Source organism: Anolis carolinensis, chromosome 2 (assembly GCF_035594765.1).
Source record: "Anolis carolinensis isolate JA03-04 chromosome 2, rAnoCar3.1.pri, whole genome shotgun sequence".
Taxonomy (NCBI): Eukaryota; Metazoa; Chordata; class Lepidosauria; order Squamata; family Dactyloidae; genus Anolis; species Anolis carolinensis.
In genome coordinates, this window is record NC_085842.1 from 243590305 (window position 1) to 243603099 (window position 12795).

The window sequence follows — 12795 nt, forward strand, 5'->3', positions numbered from 1 at the left end:
ATGCACTTCAGATTTGGTGGTACATTAGACTCTGCATCCTTAGTAAAGACTAGGATAGGTTTCGTGAAGCCTTGCTCATGAGGCTGTCTCTTGAGAAGGCCAGTTCATTTGGACAGAGTTTATGAGCATAGTCTAGTGAAAGAGGAGCATTGTCAGGTTTTTTTCCATGCTTATTCAAAGCTTCGGTTCTGGTTTTAGTTTTTCAAGACTTAGCTGGCATATGTGTAGTTGTATTCCTTTCTACATAGAAAAGTGTCCACCAAATGCAGTTTTCATAGTAAGTAATGCTCTCAATGCCTTTCTCATTATTATCTTTTAGGCACTGTGAGCTTTCCCTCTTAGGGCCCTTCCACACATCCCTATATCCCATAATATCTGCTTTTAACTGGGTTATCTGAGTCCACTCTCAAATAATGTGGGATTTTCTGTCTTGATATTCTGGGATATAGGGCTGTGTAGAAGGACCATTTGTCTTAGTCTTTTAAATGGCATTTGATATCCTCCTTAGTGTTCTGCTTCCTTGTTATACTGTCACCTTTCTACTGGCCAGTGGCTTGTTATATTGATTTTATGCTGTTTTCTCTTTCTGTCTCGCTCAGTTGTGATGTGTTTACCATTTTCTGTTTTCTTCTTCTTTAATCATTAGCTTCTTGAAACTTAAGTGTGTTGGGATACAAATAGTAAATATCATTTATCGTGTTTTTATTTTATCTTTCCAGATGCAGACAGTAACTGAGAATGGAGATCCCTCTTCTGGAAAACAAAATGAGGAGAAAACGTATAAAAAGGTTTCAAAATTTACATATACAATTTTGGAATTTCTTTCTTTTATGGTATCTGATTGTCTGTCTGTCTCACAACATGGAAACATTACTTTCAACCACAAAAAAGTTGATTACATTAGTATTGTAAGAGAACTTTGGGGTTTGTTCATATATTTTTTTCTCTTCATAAAAGTATAGAAACTTCCCTGTGCCAGTCATGGTCAGAATTTGACTAGACGTGCAAATGAGAGGTGATGTCACAGAGTGGCAGAGCTCATAGTTTGCATACAGAAGCTCGCCATTTTAATCCCCAGCATGTTTAAAATAGTTCAGCTGGAAAAAACCCTACCTGAAATCCTGAAGTGTGACTGTCAGTCGGTGTCAAAGTCTGACTTTGTCCAAGACAACTTCCAGATAGAGCCAAGACCACATATTCGTTCTGAATAATAATCAAATAATCGTTAAAACAGTCACTGGTTCATGTCTAATATGGGGCACTGTTAATGAGTCTTAGACTAAGGAATAAATTTTAACCACTTTTCCATAATACTTGAGCAAGGCTATTCTGAAAAAAGAAATATTTCCAACAGAAAGGAGGATACCATGAAAATGAACAAATCTGGCTACCAGTATTTTAAAAACTCTAAAATTGGGACAGTAAATAAAGAACAATACTCAAAAAACGGGAATTCCAGATAGGAAACAATAAGGGCCAGCTCATCACCTCCCAGCAAAGGATTCCCTCAGGCAGTAAGCAACCAGACCTTGAAACTGCCAGGCTATTCAATGCTAATCAAGCTGGCCAATTGTACCATTCACGCTTGCCTCAAACAGGCAAAAGTTCTTTCTCCTACCCTGGACATTTCACAGATATATAAACCCCGCTTGCTTATTTTCCCAGAGACATCACAACCTCTGAAGATGCCTACCATAAATGCAGGTGAAACATCAGGAGATAAGGTTTCTGGAACATGGCCATACAGCCCAGAAAACTCACAGCAACCCAGTGATTCTGGCCATGAAATTCTTACGCAGTTGCCATATGGCCACCATGCCAACTGTTCTGCAAATGTGCTTGAGTACTCTCCTATAGAAATTAATATTTGTTTAATCAAGCCTAATATTTACTCTCACAAGGTTTAATGTTGCAAAGGGAGAGACAACTGTTGAGAAATGGGTAAGGCTGTTAATGACATAATGGCCAGACAGTTAATGTCCATGCAGACTTCCAAATTTTGTAGTGTTTCTAATTGAGTATGAAGAAACTTAACTTGTTATTACAATAAGCCCTCTCCTTTTGTGGGGGTTAGGGGTGACGGAAAGTGAAAAAAACAAAGATTAAAAAATACTTGAAGATGACCATAGAATCAGGGTAGAGAACCTAGAGAGTCTTAGAAAAATTGTAAATCCAACAGAACATTTTGAAATCCAGGGTATGAGTCCTTGATAGACAAAAGACAAGCCCATTTATTGCTCCCAATCACCCTGTGATCTCTAGATAACTTTTCACCATCACAATCAGCCACACTAGATTCCACTGCTTTCATGTTATAACCCATGAGGCAGTCAAAACATACACATGGTTCATATACATTTTAACAGAGTAGTATCTCCCCCTTATTTTGTGTTATTTTAAGGGTTTCTTGATAATGTGGACTTAATATTTTGAAATGTTCTTGGTTTAGTTTTGCTGAGGAACTTTGAGTTATAACCTGTTTTTAAATTGTTTGCATATCAATGCTTGTTGAAGGGCAAATTGAGAATGGAGGAAAGTGCCTGTGAGTGACATACATGCAAGGAACAGGATCAGCTACCAAATTAGATCTTATTTGTTCCCCTGATACTGTTGTGGTTTGTGATGTTTTGCACTTACATTTATACCATCTATAAGGCTTCTTGATGAGAAAAGATGCTAACCATTATGGTTTCTAATGAAGAAGTGTTTTGCCACAAACACTTCCCCTGAGAGCTCTTAATGGACAAGAACTGCGATGGCATCCTCTGAATATAATTTTCTCATGAATTCATTCTCTAATGTGGTTTGGCAGATTTCGGATTGGTATTTGAAAGGATTAATGTTAATTTTCAAGAGTCAAGGTTAGCTGGATGTAGTTGGCCATGAAAGATTCTTGTAGAGTTCTTATGCCAAAGAATTATCGTACCATTCTGATCTATATATATAAAAGAGTGATGGCATCACGGCGATTCACAAAACAACAAAAGTACAGGCCCCCCAACCTCAAAATTTGACAACACAACCCATCATCCACGCCTCAAGGTTGATACAACAAAAAGAAAAGAAAAATAAAGTCCTAATTAGAGGGAGAGCAATAATTTTTTTTATCCAATTGCTGCCAGTTTAGAGGGCTAATCTCTGCCCACTTGGTTGCCTAGCAACCAAGGGACAGCCAGGTTTCAGTTAGGGGACAGGCCGATTTAGGCCTCACTTAGGCCTCTTCCACAGATTATCAGATTTTAACTGGATTATATGACAGTGTAGACTCAAGGCCCTTCCACACAGCTATATAACTCATTTATAATCTTATATTATCTGCTTTGCACAGGATTATCTTGACTCCACACTACCATATAATCCACTTCAGTGTGCATTTTATACAGCTGTGAAGAAGGAGCCTCATATAATCCAGTTCTGAGCAGATAATATAAGATTAGAAATATACAGTAGAGTCTCACTTATCCAACGTAAACAGGCCGGCAGGATAAGTGAATATGTTGGATAATAAGAAGGGATTCAGGAAAAGCCAATTAAACATCAAATTAGGTAATCGTTATACAAATTAAGCACCAAAACATCATATTATACAACAAATTTGACAGAAAAAGTAGTTCCATGCGCAGTAATGCTATGTAGTATTTACAGTAGAGTCTCACTTATCCAACACTCGCTTATCCAACGTTCTGGATTATCCAACGCATTTTTGTAGTCAATGCTTTCAATATATCGTGATATTTTGGTGCTAAATTCGTAAATACAGTAATTACTATATAGCATTACTGTGTACTGAACTACTTTTTCTGACAAATTTGTTGTCTAACATGATGTTTTGGTGCTTAATTTGTAAAATCATAACTTAATTTGATGTTTAATAGGGTTATCCTTAATTCCTCATTATCCAACATATTCACTTATCCAACATTCTGCCGGTCCGTTTATGTTGGATAAGTGAGACTCTACTGTACTGTATTTACAAATTTACCACTAAAATATCACAATGAATTTAAAACACTGACTACAAAAACATTGATTATGAAAAGGCAGACTGCGTTGGATAATCCAGAACATTGTATAAGCGAATGTTGGATAAGTGAGATTCTTCTTTAATATGAAATAATTACTGGGATAGAATAATGCAGAACAATATAATCTCTAAAACCAGGACAGTAAATAAACAGGGGAATTCCACACAGGAAACAATCAGGGCCAGCTAACACCTCCCAACAAAGTATTCCCATCATCAAAGTCTGGCAAATCCTGTTTTCTCAGGGCCACAGACAGTAGAAGCACATAAAATATCGCAAACAACACCACTCTGAAAACAAGGGAATTCCAGACAGGAAACAATCAGGGCCAGCTAACACCTCCCAACAAAAAATTCACTCAGGGAGGAAACAGCCAGGCTTTAAAGCTGCAAGGCCATTACATCCTAATCATTTTTCCTAATTGCAGCATTCATACTTGCCTCCAACAAACAAAAAAAAAACAATCAGAAATATTGTATATTCACAACCTTTAGGAAATAATATCCCCTGATGGCGCAGCGTGTTAAAGCGCTGAGCTGCTGAACTTCTGGACCGAAAGGCCACAGGTTTGAATTGGGGGAGCAGAGAGAGCCCCCACTGTTAGCCCCAGCTTCTGCCAACCCAGAAGTTCAAAAACTGCAAATGTGAGTGCATCAATAGGTACTGCTCCGGCAGGAAGGTAACGCCGCTCCATGCAGTCATCCCACATGACTTTGGAGGAGTCTACGGACAACGCCGGCTCTTCGGCTTAGAAATGGAGATGAGCACCAACCTCCAGAGTCAGACACGACTGGACTTAATGTCTGGGGAAAACCTTTACCCTTTACCTTAACTACCACCAATTCCTCAATACTTTATTTCCCATACCACCAGACTTTGCCACAGCAACGCGTGGCCGGGCACAGCTAGTAGTTATATAAAAAAGCTATTTTGTTGGACAAGCTGAATTCATTGTTTGGCAGATGTAGAAAGTAGCAGAAGAAGGAACTTCTGTGGCATGAGGCCTACCTGCACCATAAAGATAGGGTGTTGTCTTCTTGCTAAAAGAGCTGCTATGATATGAAGATGATATTGTGTGATCCATTTTAAGATGTTTTAATATTTTGTTCTGTTACGCATTTTAATCTTGTTTATTGTATTGTGTTTTGATTGTATGTTGAACTTTTGTTCCTTGGGCTTCGTCCCCATGTAAGTCGTCCCAAGTCCCTTCGGGGAGATGGAGACGGTTATAAGAAATAAATTATTATTATTATTATTATTGGGTTGTTGGGAGTTTTCTGGGCTGTATGGCCATGTTCCAGAAGCATTATCTCCTGACGTTTCACCCACATCTATGGTAGGCATCCTCAGAGATTGTGAGGTATATTGAAAAAAATAAGCCAAGAAAGCTTATATATCTATGGAAGGTCCAGGGTGGGAGAAATAACTCTTGTCTGTTGGAGGCCAGTGTGAATGTTGTAATTGATTAGCATTAATGGCCTTGCCAGCTTTGTGTGCTGGCTTCTTCCTGCCTGGGGGAATCCTTTGTTCGGAAGTGTTAGCTGCCCCTGATTGATTCATGTCTGGAATTCCTCTGTTTTCTGAGTGTTGTTCCTTATTTACTGTTCTGAAATTGTCAATATGTTTGTGGATTTCAGTGCCTTCTTTGTGTAGTCTGTCATGATCGTTAGAGTGATCCAGCATTTCTGTGCTTTCAAATAATATGCTGTGTCCAGGTTGATTCATCAAGTGCTCTGCTATGGCTGACTTCTCTGGTTGAGTTAGTCTGCAGTGCCTTTCATGTTCCTTGATTCGTGTTTGGGCACTGCGTTTGGTGGTCCCTATGTAGACTTATTATTATTATTATTATTATTATTATTATTATTATTATTATTATAAGTATGGAGATGGGCAGGTTGAGTGAGGGGAATAGAGTTGTCCAGAATGACCAGCGATTAAGAAAGAGGCACAGGAGAAGAGAAGCGGAAACTAAAAGGATGTACCGTCATTGGTCTTGGATGATCAGGATGCATAGCAGTTGTCAATGTCACCAACACTGCCTAGGTGGCTTTCTTTGCAGAGCTGCTGGAGCTTGTCTTCAGTGACAATTGTTTCACAAAGTTGTGGGCTTGCTATAGGCACAATTGTTTAAGGGATTGTAAGTGAATAGGACAGGGACTGCAAAACTGACTGTTCTGAGCAACTGTGTCTTTAGAGGGCCTGTTTTCTGCCCTGGTACTTTCCAGGTTCTGCATAGATTTCTATAATTGTCCACAAATGGTGAGGATAATGAAGAACATGATTATAAATGGTGGGAAAGCAGCAACCTATTTAAAAGATGAATGGCCGTTCTTGGAGATATCCTAGGGCTCATTCACACTACACAATTATAGTGCTTTATTCCACTTCAATTGCCATGAGAACATCCTATAAAATCCTAGGCTTTGCAGTTTCTCAAGGGCTGTTTAGAATTGTCACCGGCAAAGTTTTTCTATTGCAGTGGTTCTCAACCTGGGGGTTCCCAGATGTTTTGGCCTACAACTCCAAGAAATCTCAGCCAGTTTCCCAGCTGTTAGGATAAGATTTCTGGGAGTTGAAGGCCAAAACATCTGGGGACCCACAGGTTGAGAACCACTGCTCTAATGTCTTACCAAACTACAAATCCCAGAATTCCACAGGATATTGTCTCATCAATTAATAGGATATAGGCAAGGAGAGGGGGCAAACTGACAAGCTTGCAGGGGTCTAGGGTTGCAAGAAAAACAACCCCACAACAGCCACACTTTACCCACAAATGCATTATTGGTCTTTGACATGAAAGGGATCAGTAGCCTAATTCTGCTTTCCCAGAAAGGTAAAACCAGAAGCCTGGACGCTAGAGAGTAGATTAAGAGGGAGAGTGAAACTTGCATTTCTTATGCCAGTGGAGCAAATGAGAGGGTTGAATAATAAAACTTAACTGTACATCATGGAGTTTGTGGAGGCTGAGGTGTTTGATGTGTCTCCCCAAGGACCCTCTTCACCCACATAGATTTTATAAATTCAGAAACAGTTCTGTTGCTTATGCTTGAAGACTGTTATTCTTCATGACCATATAATTTCCTATTATTCATTCAACAGTAATAGCTCTTACAGTGGTCACACTGTTTTACAAGGGCATAGTTCTATTTTGAGGTTATGTATGTATTAAAAAAGCAAAAGAACACATGGAAAGTTTGAGTTGGCAATTTGACATCCAGTCAGCCATAGGATAAAATGGAATCATACATATAAGTCAAAGACTCATTGGCATTTTCCGTATGCTGTGTTTAAAGAGGTAGCTTTAGTAACCATAGTTCCTTCCCTCCCTCTCTTTTAATCATGCCGTTCATTTGTTTGAGCAAGTCATAAAATTGGCTGCAGCATAAGAATCGCAAAACAAACAAGGAATATATGTACATAGAAACCCATTGCATGTTGGTGTAATGTTTTTGCGTCATTAAATGGGTTAGTTTACCTTCCTCAAAGTCATTTACGTAACCAGTTTGAATGGATATCTGGGAGTATCCCTTCTAAGATACAGGCAACACAGTTAAAGATTACAAGGATAATTCATAAACTATTTACACATCTTGTGGACTTCAATAGGACTAATCATTGCAGGTAGAGTCTGAGTAACAACTAACTCATTTTACTTTGATGTTCAAATCATTAATTCCTAATGTATCGTATATACTCGAGTATAAGCCGACCCAAATATAAGCCAAAGTACCTAATTTTGCCACAAAAACTGGGAAAACGTATTGACTCAAGTATAAGCCGAGGGTGGGAAATGCAGCAGCTACTGGTAACTTTTAAAATAAAAATAGATACCAATAAAATCACATTAATTGAGGCATCAGTAAGTTAAATGTTTTAAAATATTTACATAAAACTTTAATTTTGATTATATCATTATTCTAACCTCCTTCAATGTAAATGTGCTTATGTATCCTTCCAATAATCACCATAGTTTATTTTAACTATACATTTTGGGGAAAATAATAATAATAATAACTTTCTTTTTATACCCCGCCACCATCTATCTCCCCAAAGGGACTCGGGGCGGCTCAAATGCTGTATGTATCTGAATAAGGAAAAGTGAGAAAGACTGGCTTGGGAAAGGGGTGGGAAAGAAGGAGTGGAAATGGGAAAAGGTTGAAATGGGAAAGGGACCACTGGGCAAGGAGGAACGACTGAGGTGTGAAAGGGGGGCTGGAAACCGAGAAAGGTTGGGATGGAAAGGGGAGGGGCTGGAAAAGTGGGAAAGACCCCAGTCTAGAGTGTGAAGGGGGGAATTGTGAAAAGCTGGGGAAACTCGGGTGGGAAAGAGGAGCAGCTGGAAAAGATTGGAATGGGGAAAGGAAGATTGAAAAATGAGCAAGACTGGTGTGCAAAAGGGGGGGCTAAAAAGGTGGAAAGACTGGAGTGAGAAGGGGCAAGTGGAGAAGTGGAAAATATTGATGTGGGGAAAGGGGGCTGGGAAAGTGGGAAAGACGGATGAGAAAGAGAGGGTGAGAAAGTGGGAAACTGCAGTGGGAAAGGAGGCAAGACTGAAATGGGAAAGAGAGACTAGAATCTGGGAAAGGCTGGGATGGAAAGGGAACTGGAAAAGTGGGAAAGAGGCTGGGAATAGTAAAGGCTGGGGTAGGAAGGGGGAAACTAGAAAAGGGGAAGATTGTGGTGGGAAAGGGGTGCTGGAAAAGTGGGGAAAAACTGAGGTGGGAAGGGAAGAAGTGGAAAGGACTAGGGAGAGGAAAGCATACGGCCTCTCCTCCCCTCATCTGGGTCACTGTGCCAAAAGGGGAGGAGAGGAAGGAGCATGAGGAGGAGAGGAAGGCATGCACCCTCCCCTCCCCTCTTGGCACAGTGCAGAGAAGTCAGAGTCCTGGCGGGAAGGCGTGAGGACGAAAGAAGAACTTCTTTCAGCCCCATGCCTTCCCACCAGGACCTTCACTTATAGTATAAGCCCAGTATAAGCCCAGGGTGGCTTTTTCAGCCTAAAAAAAGAGCTGAAAAATACTCAAGTATATACGGTTGTTTTTTCACATCTACTCAGTTTCCGTTTTCTCTAAATTTCTCTTACAGTACAATATAGCTCATGGCTGGTCAGCATAAATTATAATAATCATCGTCATTATCATCATAATACAGGAAAACCTGTTTGTGCTCTCCTTACTGAGGAACCTTAGCATTTCCTGAAAACCAGCATTTTTCATCAAATGCCTTTTTTTACCTGGTTTGCATATCATGTTGTCACATAGCAGGGTTATCATTTGGGCTGATCCCTGGAATAAGATAGTCTTACAAAAAACAGAAGGGATCTGTGCGATTTGTGTTGCCTCTAGATGCCCCCCCCCCACTCTAGACAATTTGCATACAATTCATTTGGGAAAATTAGCAGTTAATTTTTTGTGGTTTCTTTTACTTGACTTTAGATTCCTTCGATTGTAACATAGTTTCGGCAATACTGGCCTAAATTCTATACAGTATAAATTGGGTGCTCCACTAGGCTTCCTCTCCAGCACATATATATGTAATTGCATTCCATTGCATTCTAGCATCTATAATACTACTTATGTGAAAGAAGAAAAATGTGCTGACTAATCTTGAGATAGCAGCATTCAAACCTTTTGTGCAGTTGACATAAATGTGGAAGTCCTTATTGTAGTTCCAAAGGTTGCACAATGTTTATTGCTTATAATGCCGCATGACAGGCATAAAATTGAGGTTTTTATTCCGTAGCATTGTCTACTTCCTTCTCTTTTACATTTTAACAGCAGATGGGTTTCATTGATCATTCAGTGTGTGCTGACTGTTTATAATGTTCATACAGATTGCATACAAAGTCCTTTTAGATTGGCACATTGCTAAAGGGAAATATTTCTCACAGTGGGGGGAATGATCTTTTCCTTCTGCCGAGGTGAAAGCAGGTAGGTCTGTGGGAAAGGGAAATGGAATTGGAGGATGTTGTTGTGTAATATGAAGTGAGAATGAAAAGTACCTTCCAATCACAACATCCTGCAACAGGAAGTCAATTCCGATCTACCTTGTTGCATATGACTGGGATCTTAGAAATTGAGTTTAGAGTTCTTAGTTCAAGCAGAAGTCAGTGTGGTGTAGTAGTTTGAATGTTGGACAAATGATACATCTACACTTCAGTATTAATGCAGTTTGATGTCACTTTAACTACCGTGTTTCAATGGCATGGCATGAGGGTTGTAGTTTTACAAGGCCTTCAGCTTTCTCTGCCAAAGAGTGCTGGTATCTTACCAAATTACAATTTCTATGATTCCATAATGTTGATCAATGGCAGTTAAATTGGTGCCAAACTGCATTCATTCTACACAGTAGATCAGGTATGGGCAAACTTTGGCCCTTCAGGTGTTTTGGATTTCGACTCCCACAATTCCTAACAGCCAGGAATTGTGGAAGTTGACGTCCAAAACACCTGGAGGGCTGAAGTTTGCCCATGCCTGCTGTAGATACATCCTAGGTCTCTTGGAGACCAGGGTTCATATAAGGAAGGTGATAAGAGGAAAGCAATGACTCCTCTTGAATAAATCCTGCCAAGAAAACCCAGTGATAGGGCTGCTTAAAATGTAGTTGGCTTGATGTCAAACAACAGTAGCTGCAGCAAATAACAAATTCCAGATATTGCTACCTTTGATGCCATGCAAACATTTATAGCTGTAGAACCAGATATAAAAATAGTTGGTATTTGATGTCAGCTGTGCTCTTTACTTGTGTTTTTCTGTTTTCTGAGAAGGCCAAAATTGATGCTGAGATCTTATGAACTGTACTTTGAATATAAAACCAAACAACGTAGTTCAGCTTTCATTTTTTACCTTTAATATAATAATTGCCTCATTGCAAGTCATTTCCAATTATTGCGGAGTGAAATTCTTTTAATGTATAATCTATAATATCTACAAAATGTCAGTGATTTATGCAATCAAATGCAATCTAGTTTCAGATCCCTTTTTTAACTTCTCAAAATGTAATCATACATTTCAAAAACGGTCATCTTTTGAGACCTAAGAAATGTGCACAATTTTAGGGAAGTTCATATGTTTTTATCTCCTGGCTCTTTCAAATGACATGCATTCTTATTTCAAAAGAAGTTCTTTTAGATCTTTTAGTTTGGCAGAGCTCGTGTTTTTTAATTGTTACGACCAGATTTCTTTGTTGTTGTTTCTTTTGCTAGTTGGGATACTGTTTTCTTTTCCTGCTATGCTTCCTCCCTCAGAATAGCTTTGCCTTAGATGTTCCATTGATTTTTCTTTTTCGAAATGTACAAAATGTCTCTTTCCTTTAAATATCAAATTGTGCATATGTTTCCTCTGACTGGCCTGCTTTATGATTTCCTTCAACCTCAACCATTTTTAATAAAAATGGTCTCTTTTCTATTCTTGTCTTCTGTTTTTCTAAGCCAGCAATGATGCCACTTGAGTGCATCAACATTGTACAATTAATAGAGTTTGACACCACTATAGCCGCCATGGCGAGAGGATTCTGGAAAACTATGATCTGCCAATCCTGGCCTGCTTTTCTCCAAAATGTCAAATAGGGTTAAACCAGGATCTTCCAATCCTGGCTTAGTGCGAATTGAGAGAAATCTCAACAAAGAATCTCAACTTCTATAGACTTTCCTTACATTTCGCCCTCCCATGAGATGTACTGGGAAACTACATAGTTTCAAAGTTATCAGGCAGCAGGGAGAAAACTGGATAAATTATTTGTTTTCTCTAAGAGGATCGCATAGCATATTTTTACATTGTACAGTAGAGTCTCACTTCCAACATAAACAGGCCGGCAGAACGTTGGATAAGTGAAAATGTTGGATAATGAGGGATTAAGGAAAAGACTATTAAATGTCAAATTATATTATGATTTTACAAAATAAACACCAAAACATCATGTTTTACAACAAGTCTGCCACTTGTTTGTGTTGTTGTTGGGCGTGTTGGCCTGATGGATGTTGCTGCCTAGAGAAACAGCAGTGGATCTCGGTGGAAGGCAGACTTTGTTGGATAATACAGAATCTTGGATAAGCGAGACTCTACTGTATAACATCTTTGTATCTGCGGTGTTTCTCAAATTCCTGGAAAAGTTTGGATAATACCAGAACTTAAGGTTACTTGGCTCAGTATCCACTGATCTATAAGAAGGTATTTATGTAGAAAAAACAGTGGCCACCAATCTTAGATTCTAAGATGTTGTTATCATGTGACAAGGGAGTCTGGGAGTTGTAGTTCAAGAACATTGAGCGACCCAAATACGTACAACATTGATTTGGGATATAATCTAGGGCTGTCAAAAAACATAATAGCTTTTCTCCTAAGATTCAAATGTTCTAATAATACTGAAAATTCTCTGAAACAGTATTAGTTTTTTAAGAAAACCGCATTGATTTTCCAGAGTCATTTAGAGTAATTTAAGATGACTTTAAGTCGCTTCCTTAAGTCAGCTCTCCTTTTCTAAATGTATCAATTCGTTTCAACAGCAACATGTAAAGTAGATTCACCAACAATGTTCTGGATCATTTCTCAAAGTGATATCTGGCATACACATTGTAATGTATCCCATTACTCTTTTACTATCACCTCCATTGCCTCTCACCAAATCCTGTTTAGTCCCCATTCTGCTAAACACATTTGTTCTGTACTACTATTTGTGGCTAAATTTGGTATCTCAAATTAGGTAGGAATGGTGGAATATATTCAGGAGCCTACTGTGCCAAATCCAAAACCCACAAGCAATTTAGAGTCCA

At 39.0% G+C, this 12795-nt stretch overlaps 1 protein-coding gene across 3 annotated transcripts in view; it reads left to right on the plus strand.

The window, feature by feature from the left end:
* The window catches only part of pip5k1b (phosphatidylinositol-4-phosphate 5-kinase type 1 beta), a 106217-nt gene that overhangs the window by 39081 nt on the left and 54341 nt on the right, over positions 1–12795 (plus strand). For all 3 annotated transcript variants that reach the window (XM_008103311.3, XM_008103312.3, XM_008103313.3), the window contains exon 3: positions 720–788. In XM_008103311.3, the coding sequence (XP_008101518.1) occupies positions 720–788 (69 nt within the window). The remainder of the gene's footprint in view (positions 1–719; positions 789–12795) is intronic.